Raw genomic sequence first — 22,181 nt, 5'->3', positions numbered from 1 at the left:
TAGTTAGATTTTAAACATTTGAATTTTTGTGAAATTTATCACATAAAAGTTCCAACATCTTCTGGTGCCCTTATAGTGACACCAATTTTATTACATATTTTTCATGTATGCAAGTTTAGCTAGGAATTTATGTAAAAACGTTGGTGTCATCATGAAGGCGCTTTGAGAAAATTGGCATTGAATGTAGTAAAAATATTCATTTCCGGTCATTTTAAAACGGAGTTGGTGGCCGTCGCCCTCGTAGTGACACCGATTTGACAGCTGTAATAGTATCTAAGAAGACTCTATAATAGTATAGAATTTAAAAATCCATGTTATTATAGGGGCGCAGATTTTAAAGTTCTTGTTGAAAACAAGAACTTTAAAATCTGCAAATTTGAAAAACACGCAAAAATGTGCCACGCCCCCTAAATTTAAAAATTTAATTTACCAAAAACGGTAAAGCAGACAAAGCTCATATTTTAAACAAACATTACATTCATAATAAGGAACAACATATCTGAAAATAAGAAAAATTAAAAATGTAAACAATCACAAATGCCCTAAACTGCCTGATTCTTACAGACATTGGCTCTTAAAAATTGATTTAAAAAGAATAAAACAAAAAATTCAAGCATGCAAACAAAAATTAGTAGGCTTATTAGTATTTTCTACGCTGCAGCGTGCTTTTGTTTTACCTTTTTCATCCGCCATTAGACGGTGGCTGCAGTGTCCCCTATAGTTTGTTGGAGTTGTGAATAATTTACAACATAAGAACAGGTAAGAATTTTGTTTTCTTTTTCAAGCCATCAATGGCTCGTTCTTTCTCGCAAATTAAATTTTTGCAAAGAAATAAATACAGGAGACCCTCGTTTTACGCGGGTTTATTTTACGCGGTTTAAGATTTAACACTTTAATTTTATTTTACGCGGATGAGTTTCTGTTTTACGAAGATGCGGCAATGCAAACAGATAAAATTTTCCCCTCTTTTAAAATCCAAACTTCTAAAGATTGCAGATTACGCGTAATCAACTGCATTTTGGCGTGCTAATAATCGAGCTTGGTCCACTGGAGACATTTTATGCGATTGGTTCCAGAGGTCTTTCCAGAAGTAAAGTTATTAAATTCACATACTTCAGAACTCACTGGAAGAAGAGTTTTTAGAATTGACAAAGGAGGCCAAAACCAACGAGAATACCGACGTCGGTGACGCACAACCAAAAACGTTCACATTGAAAATGCCTAGACAATAGAAATGATGTTTCTGATTTGTTAGTGAAGGAAGATTCTAGCATGGAAATGACGCAAGTGATCATGCTTTGCAAAGTTAATGCAAAAGCATTAATGCTCTGCAAAGAATTAGAGAAAAATTCTTAATGACTGCCAAAAGACTATCATAGCCAGATCCTCTTTATAAACAGAACACGAAATTAATTTATGTTTTCTTTATGCATGTTGTGCAAAAAAGTCGATATAACTACACATTAAACTTTTTGTACAACTAATCATCACTAGAATGAAGTATTTTGTTATCTACGGAAACAAACCCCTATTAACACTAACCAAAATTAACACTACTATTACTAACCTAAATTAACACTACTATTACTAACCTAAATTAACACTACTATTACTAACCTAAATTAACACTACTATTACTAACCTAAATTAACACTAGTATTAGGTCGCAATTTACGCGGTTTCGATTTACGCGCCGTTTCCGTGGAACGTAACCCCCGCGTAAAACGAAGGTCTACTATTTACAGAACATTTTAGAATTTTTTTACATTTTGCATAAAAGAAATTCTGATCACTAAATTTTTTTCGTCATTTCAGTAATTTTAATAGATTGCAGCTGCTAAATTCGCAAAAATTTGTAAAAATAAAGCCAAAAACTTATTTTTTAGTTCATTGGGAAAGATGTCGGCAAGGAAAGTAAACGAGAAGAAAATATTTCACGAACAACTGACATTTTTTCAATATATTGAATTTCAGCACTTGTGACGTCACACAATGAAACGTTTTGGTTTTAAAACCAGATATTAAAAAAAATAATAATAAAAAATTAAATGTTGGGAATACAAAATCATTTCCTGGGTCCATGTTGTTATTTTTTGTTTTGCTCATTTTACCAATTTCAGCGACAAAAAGTAGTACTTTTGGCTGAAGGAAACAATCCCATTTTCAATTTCTTTCTTAGTTACAAGTTATGCCGTTTGATGTTTTTAAGGTGGTCAGAGTGGAGAAAGGGCCAGTGACGGAAAAAAACGAGATTGAAACTTTAAATGTTAAATATATGCAACTTGAAAAAGCTGGAAAAAGGCATAGTAAGTAATCTACCACAGTGTGATCTGGCAAGGAGGCCCTGTAATAAAGGCGGGACTGATGGCTCAGAGGAAACTCCTGAAAATCAAAAACATAATTTATGTCATCGAGTTCAGTTTTTTCGCCTAAATAATATCATCGAAACTTTTGCTCCAAGGTCTCGAATATTTGGTTTCATAGTAATGTTAGAATGAGATTACAATGGGAATTGCATATATTTCATGCATAAAAGGTAACAGAATGTTGGATACAGACCGTTTGTTTTCCTTACTAAGAAAAGAGACAAAAATAGTATTTATGTTATGAAGAAAGAAGATAAAGAATAAATGTTTTAGAAATAGTACTTGAAATTTTTATGCTCTAAAGTATCTGATAAATTGTAATTTTTGTACCATTTTAGGAATCACTTTAACTCGAAAATCCAGTTATTTACGTGCAATGAATTTAAAGTATTCTATACGGAGGCGAAACAATGAGCACGTCAAAAATGGCTTAATTATTTTACTTTTACACATAATATGCCAAAATTTTAATGGGGTCGTTTCCGAAATTTTAAAAGTATTTTTTTTTCTGAAAGAGCATGCTTAAAAACATAGGATCTGACCAGTTTTTAAATAATTTATTTAAGTTTAATATTTTTAAAAAAAATACTTAAATCGGTGCGCTTTCATTGTTTACACTTCCGTCGTGTGACATCACAAATGATGAAATGCCATTCAATGTTGCCATTCACAGAACAAAATATTTAATTCGCATCTTTACTCACGTACATTGGCAACGAAGCAAGCGTAGAGCGCAATTTTAATTCGTTGTTTGATTATCATAACGCAGAAACGTAGTAGAAAAATGCGGCAAAGTGCATAATTTATGATTTCATAAAGACCACGACTTGTTTGAAAAATTGGACATTTAAAAAAATTAATTAAAAAAAAAACCGTTGGGAAAATAAAAGTATTTTCTGGGTCCATGTAATTTTTTTTTGCTCATTCTATCCATTTCAATGACTAAAACTACTTTTGACTGAAGGAAACCACCCCATTATTGGAAAAAAAAAGGCTTCTAAGTAACGTAAGATTAACAAAACCTGTATTCGTGTTGTCATTTAATTAATGAAGTACGTTCATCAGTTAAACATTGATTTTAATTTTAATGGAAGGATTTTTCAATTACTTTTGCTGCTTATTTTTTGGAAACAACATAAAAGGAATTTTTAAATATTTTTTCTGTCTGTAATTTTCTCCGATTTTTTTTTTTTCACGGATCTTCTTAATTTTTATCTATACTAATAATAAAGCAGAAAATCGTTGCTGAAAGTCTGTGTGTCTGGATCTCTGGTGTCTGTTACGCGCATAGCGCCTCAACCGTACGGCCGATTTTCATGAAATTTGGCACAAAATTAGTTCGTGGCATAGGGGTAAGCACCTCGAAGCGATTGTTCGAAAATTAGATTTTTTCTTTTTTAATTCCAGTTTTAAGAACATTTTATCGAGCAAATGGCCATAACATGGACGAGTAAATTACCATAACATAAACAGGGAAATTACCATAATATGGACGAGCAAGTTAACACAGCATATTGACGAGAAATTCTTCATCCATTATTTGTAAATATACAGGTGAACCAAATGACCTTTCAATTTTCTACGACGGGCAAAGACGTACGGGTACCGCTAGTTTTTCATAAAAAGTCTCAAATGACTGCATGTTTTGATTAATACTCAAAATAGAATACAGATTGAGCTAAGCCTAATTCCTCTCTGCGTGTCAAATTGCTGACAGGAAGAGGTCAAGAAGCTGAAATGACTTTTAAAGATAGAAGAAACAGTTGCCATAGCGATACGGAATAAGTTACATCATAGAGTAAGACACAAACATCGACGAATTGCTTTTTCGAAATTGGGAATATTAATACAGTCCTTACCTTCCGATGTTTTCTTCCACTTCGAAAACCACGTGGGTTCTCCTTAGATATACAACGAACCAGAATTAACGTCAAAGTATAGAACGATAAATAAATAAGTGACTTGAATCCCTACGGCCACAATCAATAAAAGCGCTTCAATTCAGGCGCAAAATGCTAGCGTGGAGTTTGTTTTTCAAATGTCTATCAGCTAGCGTGTGTAAGTCCCGAACGCTGTCATGGCGACACCATAAAGTAACATCTGAAGTATTGGTGAAAAGAAATTAATGTTCAATCGTATAGGGGTTAATGAAATTGACTCAATGGTTGCTTCTTGATTTAATTATTTATTATTTTTATTATTAATTCTTGAAGTTATGGTAGTTTTTTTGCACCTTCGTCCAACTGCAGAAAGGAATGGTAAAGAAAGGGTGTCAATCTTTGAAAGAATAGTGTTCATTGTTTCCCCAAACAGTAAGGTACAGAAAAGAGATGGAGAAAATATCTGTACCTCAGAGTCAAACTGACGTAAATCCGAAAATTGCGATTTTCCGTTTATGTGCATTGTGCGTAGAACCCTATGCCGCATGAACCATGTAAACGTAATTCTGAAAAAAAAAAAAAAACTGTTTAAGTTTATAATTAATTTGAATTCCAAAATTTTGAATTCAAATTATTTTTTTCGCAGTCACGAGTTGCGACAGGACCCTACTTATTGGTTACTACCCTACTCACTTGTTTCTAGAAACGGCTCCTGCCCTCCTCTTGTGCGGTTATGTGTGTACAATTGTGTATGTGTATGTGTAGGCTTGTATGTGTATGCGTAGACCTGTATGTATGCACGTAGGAGTGTGTGTATGTCTGTAAAAGTGCGTGTGTTTATGTGTGTGAGTGTGTATGTGTATGAGCCTGCGTGTGCGTAGGACATGGACGCCAAAGCGGCTACCGGGAGGAGTCGCGCTTGCAGAGGACAGTGGGGTTGAAAAAGGAACCACAACGCCGAGGAAGGTCAAGTGAAAACAATTAGCAATCGTGATTGCTCAAAAACTCTTTGTAGTAATTATTTCCAGCGTTAAAAGAGTATGCGTCCCATCCTCTGCATGTGTCTCAGACAAAGATTTTTCCCTCTCTCCTGCAAAGTAGAGATTTTGTGACTTACGTTAGTCTAGCTCTGAGGTATTATGTATGGACAAACAAAGTTTGGCCAATGTCTCCTTTTAGTTCAGTTATTATTATTTAGTTAAAGATAGTTCTTAGTATCCTAATCAAGATACAACAAAAAACAGTAAAGAAAAAGGCATCCATCTTGTTCTAGAAAGTTTCCCTTGTTTCACTAAACAGAAAAGAGAAAGGGACGAAATGAAGAAAATAAGTTTTGGTCGTGTATGGGTAAATTAAATTTAACCAACTGTTTTCTATTTTACTTAGTAATAATAATAATAATAATTAATACTTTTTAAATATAGTTTTTTTCCCATTCTAATAAAAGTACAAAATAGAATAGCAAAGAAAAAATAGTCATCTTGCTGAGTGGCGTAGCGAGGAATTTTTCATGGGTAGGGGGAGGGTTCATATGAAAATTTTCAAAATAAAAGGCCAAAAAGCGTAATTTTAGGTCCTTCCATGTGTGTTCATGTTGAATTCGGTTAATCAAAAATGCCTAAGATTCAAGAATTTATTCGTATTAACCTTTGTTCGTTACAACCGTGAATAAGGAAAATGGGGGGGGGGGGAACATGTAAATTTAAAACAGAATTGCTTTGCAACTCATTGACAATGTCGATCTTTTCACGAATTGATAGTGTTTTCTTTTTACGTTCGCCATCTTTAGCTTTTGATGGGCTACCAAATGAAGCAAGATTCAGTTTATAAAAAAAAAAACATCGAACTGCCAGGAAGGATAGATACTACGAAATTTTGTCTTGCACGAAACAGAAAAAGCTAAGTTTATTTACAACATGAAATAACTTGCTTTATCGATATTCTAGGAGGCACTAAATAGGTTCAGTGCCACCCGGAAAAGGTAGAATAGCTGCAACTACTTGATGACTTAAAAAAAAGGGTTGGAAGTTACTCACAGGATTAAGGAATACATGGAGAGCTTTCCATAGTGACACAAAATTGCTAAAAAAAAAAAAAAAAAAAAAATTGAGGCACTCAGTCACGATTTTTCTCCAGGAAGAGGTCAGTAGTTTCGTTCGTCTTAACCGAAACTTTCATTTTGATCTACGTAATATTCGTGACATGTTTAATGTAAATAAATAGTCAACCAAACTTTATTAACCAAGTGTTCGTTTTAGCCGTGATTTCGTATTAACTGTGGTCGTATTAACAGAATTCAGCTGTAGTTAATTGAAAACGAGAACCAAAACTGCAAGATCCAATAACTGCAATAACTGTGCGAGCACCCAAAACTGGGAGAAGGAGAAAATAGTTTTCAGTCGTATATTGGAGGGTCGAAGAAATTTACCCAATGTTTGTCACTTTAATTAATTATTGTTATTAATTTTACTTGTTCTAAAGTAGATTTTCATATCCTAATCAAAGTACAAGGAGGAATAAGTTAGTCATGTAGAGTTATTAAGTCTTCATAATTTCCTCAAACTGCTAGGTGCAACAGGGTGAGTAAGAAAAAATAATTTTTGGTTGTGTATTGGTAAACAAAGATTACCTAATGTTTATCATTTTGTTGTATATTATTATAAATTTTCAAATTTTAAAGCAGTTTTTAGTATCTAAGTAACAGAAAGAAGCAGTGAAGAAAAGCAGGCACCTTGCTCTGTAAAGTCTTCATTGTTTCTCCAAGAAGAAAACTATTAGAATGCGAAGAGCAAATAAATTTCAGTCGAATGTAAGCAAACAAAATTTACAGTATAATGCCCATTTTATTAAATTACGAGTACTAGTGGTACCCGCACGGCTTTGCTCGTAATAGAAAAATCAAAAAGTCTTTTGGTTCGCCTGTATATTTACAAATAGTAGATGGTGAATTTTCTCGCCAATTGGCTTGTACCCATGTTACGGTTCCACGATATGATAATTTCGTAATTTACTCGTCCATCTTATAATAATTTTGTTCTTAAAATTGGAATAGAAAAAGAACCACATTGAGTTTTCGAAAAATCGCTTCGAAGTGCACACCCCCATGCTACAAACTAACTTTGTGCCAAACTTAATGAAAATCGGCCGAACGGTCTAGGCGCTATGCGCATCACAGAGATCCTGACAGAGAGAGATCCTGATAGACAGAGATCCGGACAGAGAGACTTTCAACTTTATTATTAGTAAAGATTGTTATTATTAATTTTTAACTTTAAAGTACATTGTAGTAACTTTTACCTTAGTCAATTTACATAATAAACCGTAAAAAAATAGTAGTCATCTCGCTCTGAAAAAACTCCCCCCCCTTTTCTGTTTCCCCAAACAGAAAACTGCAGAGGAGTGAGAAAGATAATCTAATTTTCGACCTATACGGTTGAACTAAATTCGTTCGTTTTAGAGCGAAAGATCTATTTGCTTTGTAATTCATGGATAGCTATAATCAATTGATCGCGCTGTTATTGGTAGATAGTGAGTCATGTCATGTATTACTTTATGTGGGGAATGAACGATAGATTCGAGATGTCCAGTCGTTAACCTAAGGTCAGGCCTGGCTCTTGGGGTAGGTGACCTAGGCGGCCGCCTAGGATGGCAGATTTTAGAGGCGGCAAATTTCGAAATTGTGACATATTTTTTAAAAGTATGAATATCTGTTTCAGCGTCATAAAATTCATACCATTGTTTGGATTTGCAAAACATAGTTCAGAATTTAACAAGACATTCATATTAATTTTAGAGGCGGCAAATTGCGTGACTTAAAAGTCTTTTTAAAATATTAATATCTGTTTCAGTTTCATAAGTTGCACTACTTTAATGTTAAAAAAGATAATTTAAAGTGTGTACCAGTGCTTGGATATGCAAAACCTAGTTTAGAATTTAACTAAAAACTCACTTTAATTTTAAGCACAATTACAATTATTTTATTAATATATTAGTATTTTATATTATCATTATTATTATTCAGTGGGAGGGGGGCGGCACTTGTCAATATTGCCTAGGGCGGTAGAACTACTAGAGCCAGTCCTGCCTAAGGTCCATAACTATGATAATTATGAATGATCACGTTTTAAATCACATCTCAACTTAAGAATTTCTTAAACCAGTGGTGCCCAACTTTTTCTGCTAGAGGGCCGCACCTCATATTAAAATCATTCTCACGGGCAGGAACACATATATAATTTCAAAATATTTCATTCTTTTCTAAATAACATTGGAAAATATCAAAAAGGAAAGAAAATTACGGGCAAATAATTATTGTCATCATTATTTTGATGCTTATTTTATTAAATGCATGCTTATTGGAAACCAATCACTGAATATTTGGCTCCAAACCTAACCTGGCAGCATTGTGATGGCTACGCAGATCCGAATCACACTATACAAACCCTGCCAGGTTAGGCTTGCACCAACTATAGTGAATTTCGCCCATTTCATTAAAGATTTGAATTCATAGTCATTTGAAATTATTATTATTATTATTTTTAAATTAGAGAGTGACTTCTGAATCAACGCTTCAATATAGCAATTAGAGCCTAAGAATCCAAGGCAGCTTAAAAATGTTTTCTTTCCTGTAAACTCAAAATTTAATGGTAAATTTAGCACATTTCACGAAAAATTGCAATTCATAGCCGTTTGAAATTAAAATAAAATAAATAATAATAATAAAAAAAAAAAACCTAAATTTAGAGAGAGACTTCTCAATTATCGATTCAAAATGGCAGCGATTCGTGTCCAAGAATTCGAAGCATGCTTAGAATGATTCATTACCTGTAAGCTTAAAATCTACTGATAAATTTCGCTCATTTCACTAAAAATTTCAAATACCAGGTTTTAGACTTTTGAAGTGAAAAAAAAAATCGTTAAATTAGAAAAAGACTTCTGAATTATCGATTCACGAAGGCAACGATTAGTGCCTAAGAATTATAGGCAGCCTTAGAATGTTCCATTCCCAATAAGCTAAAATTTTATTGGTAAATTTCGCTCATTTCACTAAAAATATCAATCTATAATTTGGAACTAAAATAAGACTTAAAATTAGAGAGTGACTTCTAAATTATTGATTCAAGATGGGAGCGAGAAGTGTTTTTTTTTCTTCTCTGAACTCACAATTTACTGTAGAATTTCCTCCATTTCACTAAAAATTTCAATTCATAGTCATTTGAAATAGAAGAAAAAATTAAAACCGTACTGACTTCTGATTTATCGATTCTTGATGACGGCGATTAGTGCATAAGAATTTGAGTTAGCCTTTGAATATTTTCTTAACTGTAAGCTCAAGATTTACTGAGGACTTTAGCCCATTTCACTCCAAATCCTCATACAGTGATACCTGTGTATAACGATACTTTCTATAACGATAACCTGTCTATAACAATATTTTTTTAGTCCCAGCAAAATGTCAGCATGAATAATCAAACTGTCTGTAACGATAACCTGTCTATTACGATATTTTTTAGGTCCCAACAGTATCGTTGTAGACAGGTTTTACTATTTAATAGCTAATGATCGAGTAACGCTCCTGACGTCAACAATGAAACTCGCTCCCTTTTGATATGATAATTCAATAATATTTTTTGGTAATGTTCAACATGCAGGGAAAGGCTTTATTGTGACAAGGCTGAACCGGATCCGGTATCTTAATTGTTTTACTGGTAGGACTGTCATTTAAGGAGATTGAAGAAACGAAAAGATGGTCAACAATTAACGCTATCTGTTGGAGTTGGGGTTAAAATTTCAACAATCAAAGTATCATCAAACAGGCAATTCCTTCTTTCAAATGTAGAAGCAATTTTTACCCGTAATACCTTGACGGGCCATTTTCTAGTTTCAATTTATAGTCATTTGAAATTAAAAAAAAAAAAAGAAAAGAAAAGAAAAGAAAAAAGAAAAAGAAAAACTTGAAATTAGAGACTTTTGAATTATCGATTCAAGATGGCAGTGATTAGTGCCCAAGAATTCGAGGCATCCTCAGAGTGGAAACAAAGCCGTCGAGGAGGTGCTTACCTGACAAATCCCGACGAAATGGCCTGATCGATTATGTCCCTTTTTGCAAGCTTTCGCTGCTCGATCCATTTGTCAGACGGTACCACGTACACGTGCACATCCACCAGCTACAAAAGAAAAAAGAAAATAACGTTGGAGCATAAAAAGGGAGGTAATTACGGGGAAAGAATTAAATGGAACTTGCGCTTTCACCGATTCGTTAGAATGCCCAAACGATTTGTTCTTTTGTCTCACTTGTTTCGAGCGAAAGGGTTAAAGTTAGGAATTTTTCACTTCTGTACCATGCTGTTGTATCGGTGCTGGCGATTTGAGGGAGAAATGACGCTCTTATTTGTGGGCGATAAACGGTCCTATTGTAAGGGTAAATGTAGTAATGACATTATCAGCAGCGAGGAGGAGTTTTTATATAATTATTTACTTTTTTGTTTAAGATTCATTTAAAGAAGATTTTTGTCAAATCATAGAATCTAATTTCACTGCTAAAATAAGTTGATACATAATGTTTCCATTTGCTTTTTTTTAAACTTTAAAAACAATATCTTATTTGAAAATTGATTTGCATATTTAAGGTTGATGGAATTCTTGTTTGAGAAGGTTTTTTTCCTTCTAAACACTATGGCTCTTCTTTGGGTTTGGATTTTCTTTATGATTAATGTCATGGTTTTGTTTTGAAGAAGGATATTTTTAAAAACAGGGGAATCATTTAAGAGCTAAAATTCAGTCACATTGGAAAGCATCAAATGCAACGTAACTACTGTGTGACCATCGATTACATGGAAAGGCTAATATCCGGTTTATAGGCGGTAATGGACGTATCTATTAGATTATAGGGGTGTTAGTTGGTTTGTTTCAGATGCGCACTTTTGCCTCTACTATTTAGCCTTAGTTTTGTAAAAATGAAAATTTGCTCACAGCAACATTTTTTAAATCTCAAGTATATTTGATCTACATTCTCACGGCAAAAATTACATGATTTATTTATTCACAACAAAGTTTTGAGCTTACCATTTTGCTTTTACGTTCCTGAACGAAATGAAAATATTTTCTTTTCTTTTTGTTGTTTCCATGGTAACTATTTTTGTTTCCCCTTATTTTATTTTTGAGAATGCAATAAATAAATAAGGTACTAGTAACATTATAAAACGTGTGTATCAAAATCCCATCGTTATTTTCCCCTCTCCCCTGCTGGATCCATTCAGATGGAATCGTCTTTACTTGGCACATTGTCAAATTACATACAATCCGTGGTCAAACAGTAGTTAATGTATTTAAAATAGTTCACGTGGATTTGCTATGTATGTATGTTTCGTATTTGCCTCCGATCTTCGCCAAGGTACCTTTGGTACTCGCCGTACCTTTGATACGGAGATACTTGAATGCCCAGGAATTCCCATTGTCCCCCCCCCCCCCCCCGAATTTTAACCCTTTAGAACTCACGAATTGAGCAAATTATTTACACTAGAGTAAAAAATATATATATATATATATATATATATATATATATATATATATATATATATATATATATATATATATATATATATATATATATATATATATATCTGGTATTCTACGTTATAAAGATAGGTTCTGATCTCTCCAACTTCTTCTCGTAAGCTTCTGTTGCTGCCAGTGGTGTCTTTGTCTCACAGTCGTGGGGATGTTGTTTGCTAGTCGGAGAAGTCGAAATGTGAGTGTTTTTCTTATCGCACGAGTTCTCGTGGGACTTTTTGTTTATTTTATATTTTTTAATATGAGGTTTTCTCATCAAACGAATGCTAGTGTGATTTACCGAAAACTTGATTCTATTTTGTTTCATCAAATATCAAACAGGGCATGTACCCACATGAGTTAAAATAAATGAATGAATAAATTATGTATGAGGAGCGATTTATCAAAAAGGAACATATCCACTTTTCATGTTGTGTCATTTTCTAAATCTTTCATATGACCTTAATCAAATCACTTACTCTCAAGAAGTCCAAACGAGGAAAAAATCCTATTTTATTTAAGGTGAAGTTAGACTTTTCAATCAAAAGGTAACAAATCCGTCCTCTACACTTTTTATTTTGAACAAAAGGGGACATATTGAACGAATGTAGTACGAAGACTTTTAGATTCAAAAGAACACATGTCCAAAATCCTCAAATTTTAGTCCACTAGTTTTAGGTGCAAGTACTACGATAAGAAAATATGAGAAAGTTAGACATTAGGGTTTTCGTGAAATCGGGATTCTCAACATTCAGGTTTTTGTTCAAAATTGCACACGTCCAAAATTAAGATGGCGATATCTCCTTGCTTTTTTTACACAAACATTTTTTACTCTGAGAAATGATTTGAAGTTCTTTTATGCTCAGTTCTGTACCCAGAACAGATGATAAAACTATTTTGCTCTTACCATAATTCCTTTTCTTCACCTCCTGAACATTTTTGGGAAATGGATATGTTCTTTTTTGATAAATGAGTCCTCATATTTTAAGGAAAATAGGTGGTCTGAAAAAGTTCTTATGCGTGATTCTCAGGTAACTCAATTTAGCGGAGTTTTGGTGGGTTAAAAAGCTTCAAAGAGTTCATTTAAATTCAGAATCCTGAATTTAAATGAAATTGCTTTTTTCTACAGGAACGGATTTTTGTGCCGTAAACCACGTTAAAGCCCGTAAAAGCTGCACCAGGTAAAGTGTTTTAGAAGTCTGTGTACTAATTAGAAAGCTTAGAATATTTGTTTCTAACTAATTAATATGAAATTGCTCAGCGAAAGTTGTCTATTGAAGAACCCCTTCAATCAGGGGCAGATACAGACTACCATTTTAGGGGCGGGGGGTAATAATGAAGAATGACCAACTCCCCCCTCTTCACTTCCTTGCGAACAAATCTACTGTTTTTGGTTTGAAAAATTTCTGAAATTGTTTGGGTGTTCAATTAAAAAGACCAAATCTACCAGGAATAATGCACCCAACAGGCCATAAGCGTTACAAATTAATTTCATAAGCAATGAAAAGAAAGAGATTTCAAATATTTACTTTAAAAAAATAATAAATCGGAAATATTTCCACAATTGTTTACATTTTATTCATTAAGTGTTTGAACTCAATGTGGATGGATAATAGTGTCGACGGTTAAGAGGGGAAGGGGGTCATGACCCCTATGACCTTCCCTTCGTATCGCAATTATACAGATAAAAAAAGTTAGCTACAGTATAAATGAGTTACATTATATCAGAACGCTATCTTATAATCCTACTAAAACGTTATTACAGTGAGTTTGTACTTAGAAGGTGGGGTGATTCTCTTTAGACCCAGTGTAGGGAGAATTAAATTTTTTAATCCTCAGTGAGAAATGTAGTATTAATAGATACCCAGGCAACCGTCGGGGTCGTGTGAAAAGCAAATCATCACTAAAAATAAAAAAACAAACAAATTTACGTGAAAGGTTTTCATTTACCAGGCACTTGAATTTTAGATCGTTCAGTATTATGGTAAAAAGAAAAGGCTTTGGACTTTTTTTATTTTTGTGACTAATCCAAAACTTTACCATTTTAAGTTCATTAAAAAAATTCATTGAACATTCTTCACCCTTTTCTTGAGATGGGGGGGGGGGGGGAGAGTTCTGATTTAAAATCTTAAAAAAAAAAAAAAAAACCTTTAGCTTCAGAGTAGGCTAACAAAAGATATGCCTAATTGATTAGAATTTTTAAGCTTCTCGGGCATGTTGGGCGATATAACATTCGAGTCCTGGGACCTAATGCTTATCGTCGGAAGCTCCTAACATTTTATTAATGGAAAAGAAGGCTCTTATGACCCAGAAACACGCTGTTAGGAAATTTGTTTTTAACATTTTAGGAAAAGTGGTTTTAGAACGAAACTGGTTTTATCATTCACTAAATGCATGCTTTTTTCAAGAACCCACCTAGAGAGAAAGAGGGAGAAATAAAAGGATTGTTTTCTCTTTTAATTCTTTCTCTATTATCAAATAAGCTTTACGAACCCTTATAAGTTGAACACCTTTGTAAGTTGACAACCTAAGTAGACCGTTTTTGTCAGGTACAAAAAAACATTTTGTTTTATCATAACCCTCTATAACATAGGCGACTCGTACAGGGGGGGGGGCAACCGCTCCCTTAATTTCAAAAGTAAAGGGTCCTTGTCCCCTCACTTTTCAGAGTTAAAAATTAACGATTGATTAGAAAATGATTTTTTACTGGTAGATTGATTTATTTCACTAAAAGAAAACTTATTATTCCTATTAACTTTTTTCATGCTATTTCATAAGAATGGAAATTTTAATTGGAAGGGGGAGTCTACGGTGGTCATACGCCCCAATTTTCCAGGTCACATTCCACATTTTTCAGAACTCACTTAACTTAGCAGAAAACACAATAGTGTATAGCTCAAACTTACGAAAATCGAGAGAAAAGATTAACTTTTGGGGTAGGGCCCCCTACCCCCCCCCCTTTGTTGGCCCCTGCTTTTTTTGTGCACCAGTTGCCTATGCTCTATAAGTTGACCACCCATCTAAACTGATAACTAAAGTGCTGCACCGCAATTGGTCAACTTCCGTAGGTTTCATTCGTAGGGTTTAGGCACGCGGTTCTAGCTGATTTGCAGATGATTTTAGTGGATTAAAGAAAAAGGGTGTTCTTTAATGCAGCTTACAAAACCTACAGTTTGAAGCATTTTCTTTTTTCTAGATAGGGTAGTCTGACCAACAAATGAACACGGAAGAACAATTTCATTTCCAGAAATCCATAATATCATTAAACACTGAAGCAATGAGTACACATGACACCAAAATATGTTAATTGATATGCGTTTGAATATATATTGATATGTATTTGAAGAAACTGAGAGATATTTTACGGTTTTGCTTTTGGTTATTTGTGGTTTTTAAATGAAAAGTGGTGCAACAATGAACATATCAAACCAGTGGATAAGAACAACATGTTAGAATGATGATGTAACTGTTGCTAATTCAATAAAGAAAAACCGAAAATTGTTTTGTAACATCATTAAAGGAAACAGAAAGAAAAGTACACGAACTGTTCGTTTATTCATTGGTCGAATTACCCAATATTTTAAAAAGCATCGAATTTTAACACACACACACACACACATACATATATATATCTTGCACGAATGTAATTGATTGGGATATAAATCAACAAATCTGACGAAAATGTAAAAAGTCCCCGAACCAGGAACATTTTTGTAAATTTTGGTCACATCACTTCCCTATTGCCCCAGATATGAATAAGGCAATTTAAAAACATAAAACGTGAAAAAAATCTGCCTTATGCAATTTTCAACGCAATTCTTCCCCCTGCAAAAAAAAAAACCTTTTAACGAAATAGTGAAAAAAGTAAAGGAAGCCGAAACTCATTACAAGCCATAAAACAAAACACTGGACGGACTAACTAATTCACCATTTATCAGCTGTACCAGCCGTGCTATCGATAAGACCACTGCGTCACATGGTCGGCTGACCAGACAAATGTTGTTTCCATAACTACAGTGGCTTTAGGTAGATTAAGAGCGCACAAATAAATAAAATGGCAAAAATCCTGATAAATTAGGAGATTTGGTGTTTAAATTTTCATGACAGAGGTTGAAAAGCCTATTGGGAAATGTGGTCTGTTGGCTCACTGGAGCTTGGAGACATAAACGGATGGGGATATTTTTCTACGTGGTGTAGCTCAGACAGCAGGAAACCGAAGTTTCCCCCCAGTAAGCTTGTTTCGTAGTGCATGGTATCTGCATAAATGCATTCGCACGTAAAATGTTGCCGTTTTTGAGCAAATAAATCATTAGTTTTGAAGTGAGGGAGCAGTCATTGGGTCAAATCTAAAAGCCTGTTTCGCTGCTCAAGTGGAGTCAAACTGTTCTGGTTCATAACTCTTTTCATTTGAACATGTAGCATTGTATGGAGTTAAATGCTACGAATATTCATGGATCATGACTTTTCATATTTTTTAGGCATTAAAATAAACTTTGTGTCTTAACTCATGCCAAAGTAATTAGTGCATCTATTTTTATTTTTAAAACAAAATATGGAATTTAAATTAGCTAATCAGTCATAAAAAATATGCATTTGCTTTACAGTTGTTTAGAAGAGCGTTGTAGTTCAAAACTTCTCTATTTTTAGGTATCCCGCTCATATTTTAATAATGTTGCTTCTGTCGACATTAAATTGAACAAAGGCAGATAAGTCTCTTAAAGTATTGTATAATTATCCAAAATTAAGTAAAAATAAAATTATCAAAACCCCTTATATTAAAAGATATTTTCTGATTCAAAGTTATCCTCTCAATAAGGGTAACTTCGAACCATAGGAGGGATGAATATTTTAATAAAATAATGTCACTAAAAATTTCTAAGCGTTTAAAACTCTCCGTATTTATTTCACTTCAACACAATATTTATACAATTTTTTATATTGCATAGAATATTAGTATAGGAAGAGAGATTTTAATAACTTTTTGAGCCATAATTCATGAGTAGCTTTCAAAGAGTACTTCAGAACTACAAGATCATGCAATGAGCTGGGCAAAGTGTTGCCAACTTTTTTTGTAAAATAAAATGTAGAAAACTGATAGTAGCACCTTACTGCCGAGTGGGACTTCTACAGTTTTTCTCAAGTCAGCAAACTCAGAGTCCTCAATCTGCGGAGTGCGACTCCGGGGGGGGGGGGGAATTTCAAGAGGGGGATGAGAAACTATAAAATAATAAAGTGAAGCAGTAAAACTAATTATAATTTACTGATTTTTACTTATTTACTCTGACGTATTATAAGTTACTGATTGGGGGGTTTTTAGTGTGCTTTTCATCTACATATCTCTGAATCTGTATTTTCAACATTAGCATACCTTGAGCCAAAATATGAAACTAGATATTGAAAGTGTCTTGAGTTGTGCTTTGAAATAAGTCACAATCTAGTATTCAAAAACTTGTGAAGAACAGAGGCTACCCGCTCATTCACTTTTTGAAAGTGACTGGCACTGCGTGCCAACTTCACCTTACCTCAAATTAATTTGTGTGTAATTTTTGATTCTCGATTTTATGTGCTCCAGTAATAATATGTTCAAAAGAAAACCAAGAGTAACAATAATGAAATGATGCGTAGAAAATTAACTACATTTCAACTAAATCACCAGTTTCAGATGTTCTAACCAGCTTCAATTTTTACATTGATGCTGTCAAATAACTGTTTTTAATCCTGATTATACAACTTTTTATTATTCAATGTTCGAGAGAGGGGGGAAAAAAGGAGTCATTGAGTTCATTGACGTGATATAAATTTTTCGATTTTTTAAAATTGAGTTTCAAATGTAATTGAACTTCGCATTTTTAGTTGTTGAACCTTTTTAATAACTCACTTTGTTTTTTATTTGTATTTTGTTGGAGTATAATAGATATAAGGAGAAGATTTTTTTTCTACAATTTTCGATCATTGCGAAACATGTTGGTAAAATACCAAAACGTCCTCAAATAAAGCGGAAATGTGTTAGCCGTAAATGTTGCTTTCGTACAAATATAGTGCTTTTGCAGTGAAGCGAGAGACTTTTCGTAAGAAATACACGTTACACGCGCTCTGCTCGTACGTACATTGATTCATTTTTTTTTTTTTTAATCCTAAATTTTCTTCATCACCAGCTAATAAGTTAGACTTAATAGAACAATTAACAATCTTTTTTTATGCTAGCAAACTACAGCGAAGCATTAAAAAAAAATACTGTAAAACAAGAGCGGGTGATTTTGACAAGACGATTTTTAATGATTGTTGCTGGGCAATTCCATGAAAAGTAGTCCTGACACACCCAATTTTTTTTAAATCATAATCTTCTTTACTAATAATAAAGCTGAATGTCTCTCTGTCCGGAGGATGTCTGGATGTCTGGATGTCTGTAGGATATCTGTAGGATGTCTGTGACGCGCATAGCGCCTAAACCGTTCGGCCGATTTTCATGAAATTTGGCACGAAGTTAGTATGTAGCATGGGGGTTTGCACCTCGAAGCGATTTTTCGAAAATTCGATGTGGTTCTTTTTTTATTCCAATTTTAAGAAAAAAAAACTATCATAAATTGAAATTATCATAACGTGGAACCGTAACATGGGCACAAGCCAATTGGCGAGATACGAAATTATCATAACGTGGAACTGTAACGTCGGTACAAGTCAATTGGCGAGAAAATTCACCATACATTATTTGTAAATATACAAGCGAACCAAAACACCTTTAATTTTTCTATTACGGGCGAAGCCGTACGGGTGCCACTAGTATAGATATAAACCTTATTTTTCGACAAAAACGTACCTGCTCTTTTCATTTCCAGTATCAATTTTGAGTTCAAAATATTTTATAATCAGATTTTAGCCTTATTTAATAACATTTAGACGAAGTCGGAAAAAAAAACATTGTTAGTAAAATAAATGTAAGAGCCTTTTCTTTTTATTATTTATTTATTTATTTATTTATTTTTTGAAAATCTATCAAATATCATGAACAAAGATGCTTTACTTTTATTATTAATCTCAATTTTTTTCAATTAAGACTTTTGATAACACCCCACAATAAGCAGTTTTTTTTTTTTTTTTTGGTCACACACGTAACGCAAAAGGAATAAAAGTTTTCCTCCAAGGTCAAATTGGGCGACTAGAAGAAAAATATCTCATAAAATAAATTAACCTGATGCTTAATACCTGTTACCTGATTTTCATCTTTAAACATTCGGCAGAAAATTTTTAACTTGGCTTTTTGAAAAATGTCACACACGTGACGCTCCTAAATAGTTTTTTTTTATTACAAGTCTTTACATTTGAATGTAAGGGAAAAAAGTTTTTTTTTTTTTTTGCATAATTCAACAAAAAATATTGTGTGCTGATACTGAAACCAAGACTCAATGAGTGTTTAAAAAATAATAATAAAAATAGTAATAAATGAATGAATAGAACGAAGTAAGAATTGTTTATTTCAGGGCTTCGCAACCGGTGTGCCTCGGCACACTGGAGCGCCGTGACAAGGAACACGGTGTGCCGCAGCATTTTCGTAGTTATATAAAAAGAAAGAGCCTTGATGTATTTTATTTTAAAGTTACGACCGAATAGCTTTTGTATCGTTCTGTAACTTCTTAATTCACCATGTCGATCTTGTGCAATAAGACAAACCCAAGAAGGGGATAGGCGGGATTTGCCGCCTCACCTCTTTTAACTTCTTGTGATCCTATTACTTTCAGTTTTTGAAAACGAATTCTAATTTCGACGAAATCAACTAATTATACAGAATCTTTTCTAAATCTTTCGCAAACGGGATTATCGCCCCCTCCCTCAGGCAGGGATCGTGCCCTCCCGCCCAGAATTTTAGCCAGAGCTTTAACTTTTGTTTTCCTTATTTCCGGTTCCGATACTAATTTCATTTTATCATGGTTTCTCAAAGCTCGGTTCTGAGACTTAGCAAACTGGAAATTAAAACCATATACTCAAGGGCGCCCATATAGGGGTCAAGGGGGGCTCAAGCCCCCTTTGAAATTAGAACTTCCTTGCTTTTAGTACTTTTTTCTTTGCAAAAATGTAAAAACATTTCTTCTCCAGCTGTTAATGAATAAGTTATTAAAAATGTCAAATTTTAATGACTCTAATCTGTCCAGAAATCAGTTTCCATGAGGAAAATATCCAGCTTAACCACGGGGAAAATATTTGAGCCCCCCCCCTTGCAACTTTGCATATGGGCGCCCATGCATATACTGTTTCCACCATCCTGAAGCTCTCATGGCAAAGATCTTACCAGATGAGCTGAAGTCGTAAAAATCGTGAATATCATAAAATCGAGGCTGCTTAATTCTCGCCTTTTCTCCCTATATTTTGTGAAGAACTGGGTGCAGATCACCACTCCCTACTTCTTCATACAAAGATTCGCTGGCTTTCATGTGGTAAGGTACTATCAATAATTTTCGAATTGAGGGACGAGGTACGACAGTTTTTGATTTTAAAAAACGAAATGGAGTACGCCAGTTTGTTGCAAGACAAATATTGACTGGGAAAACTAGCGTACATGGCTGACATTTTTGAATACCTTAACAAATTGAATCGGAAAATGCAAGGACAAGAAGAGAATTTGAATTACATGTATGGACAAGCTAAACGGGTTCAAATAAAAAATTTCGTTGTGGGGAGAAGTAGACCGTGACTCATTGGACATGTTCAAACGGACCGTCAACATGGTATCTGAAGGAACTGGCATGGAAGAAAAGCTCTGAATGTGATGGCAGAGCTTTTAGTCATACTTCAGGACAAGTTTAAGCACTTTTTAAGAATGTTAACATGGAACAGTATGACTGGATTCGCGATCCATTCTCTTCATCTGCGGATGCATCAGTTAAATACCTTTCTTTGAAGGCGCGAGTATAATTTATGGACCTTAAGAGCGACCGTACTCTTAAACTTGGGTTGAGAGAAGTGTCTCTGGACGAATTTTGGTTACTGGTTAAGAATGAGTATCCCACCATCTCTTGTCTTGCTATTGAGGTGCTGCTACAATTTTTAACTACATATCATTTCGAACTCAGCTTCTTAGCCCTCATGCTTATAAAGAAACAGCAAGAGATCATCCCTAAAGAGACTGGATAAGAACTTCGTGTAGCTTTTTCCAGCATAGAGCCGAACATCAAACGTCTTTGCTCCTCAAGGTATGCTCAAGTGTCTCATTAGTGTCAAACGGAAGCTGGGCGCTTGGTTTTAATTTCTTGCTTGCTTCTTCCTTGAAACATTATTTGATAAATCGTTTAACTGCACTGTGCACTTTAATGACATGTTTGACAGAAATGCTTTGAAACATATGAAGCATAATTTTCTGTTAAGTCTGATATATGTAGTTTTGTTGTTCATTATCAGCCTCAATACATTCGAAATATTTCTACTATCTAAATAAATTTAAATACACTACGTTAGTTATAATTGTTTTATTCATATGAACCCCATCCCCCCGTCTTTTTACATGTGATTGATAAAAACATTTCAATATTACCATTGCGAAATTAAGTTCAGTGTGCCACGTTGATCTAGAAATTTCTTAAGTGTGCCGCAAAGCAAAAAAGGTTGAGAAGCACTATTTTATTTCATACCCAAAGAGCAATTTAAACTAAGTATTCGTAATCTGCATATTTTAAGATCAAAAGTACAATATTCTCTTTACCTTAAATCACATTAATGTTTTTTGATTATTTTTGGTTTTTAAAAAGAAGTGAAGTGAATAATTTCTTCAGATGATTTAAAACATTCTAAGTAGTTTAAACCACATAAGTAAGTGTTAGAAAATCGTGATTGTTCATAAGCTTGACGTTTACTATTTTATTCGTATAAAAATAAAAAAAAAATCACCTTCAATCATTATTTTGTGAATTAACCACTCAATTTAAATATTTACTATCTACGTTGCCCGGTGCTGACGGTCTGCCTTGAAAATAAAAGTTCTGACAAGTGACGCATCTTCAACAATCAGGTTTAAATAATAGAAAAAAATAGTGTAAAACTTCTTGTCAATGTATAGAAAAGAGCAATGTTGTACCTCAAAATTTAAATTTAGAAGTCTTTGAATTTTTTTTAAATTCAAAAAATATTATCATTGTTACTAACAGGCTTAAACATCTCGTTTCACGGATTTTCTATCAAAAGCCTTTTAAACGGTGTCGACCCCCAAAATACCCCTATGTGAATATTTGAGCATCAAAGGACCTCCGCACCAAATTTGGCAAACATACGATGTAAACTGAATTTGAATAAGGAAAACCCCCGGGTGGGGGGGGGGTTAAAGCCCCCTCGTCCAGGGGGGGGGCGAAAAATCCCCGCGTGAGTTCCTGAGCACCAAAGAACCTCTGTGGACAATTTG

General features: G+C 33.9%; 1 protein-coding gene across 1 annotated transcript in view; it reads right to left on the bottom strand.

The window, feature by feature from the left end:
* The window catches only part of LOC129224842 (serine/arginine-rich splicing factor 11-like), a 226,667-nt gene that overhangs the window by 118,524 nt on the left and 85,962 nt on the right, over positions 1–22,181 (bottom strand). The window contains exon 2 of the mRNA XM_054859388.1: positions 10,307–10,413. Within this exon, the coding sequence (XP_054715363.1) occupies positions 10,307–10,413 (107 nt within the window). The remainder of the gene's footprint in view (positions 1–10,306; positions 10,414–22,181) is intronic.

Source organism: Uloborus diversus, chromosome 6 (assembly GCF_026930045.1).
Source record: "Uloborus diversus isolate 005 chromosome 6, Udiv.v.3.1, whole genome shotgun sequence".
Taxonomy (NCBI): Eukaryota; Metazoa; Arthropoda; class Arachnida; order Araneae; family Uloboridae; genus Uloborus; species Uloborus diversus.
The sequence above is the reverse complement of the archived record's forward strand: the minus strand, read 5'-3'. Positions and strand labels throughout refer to the sequence as shown.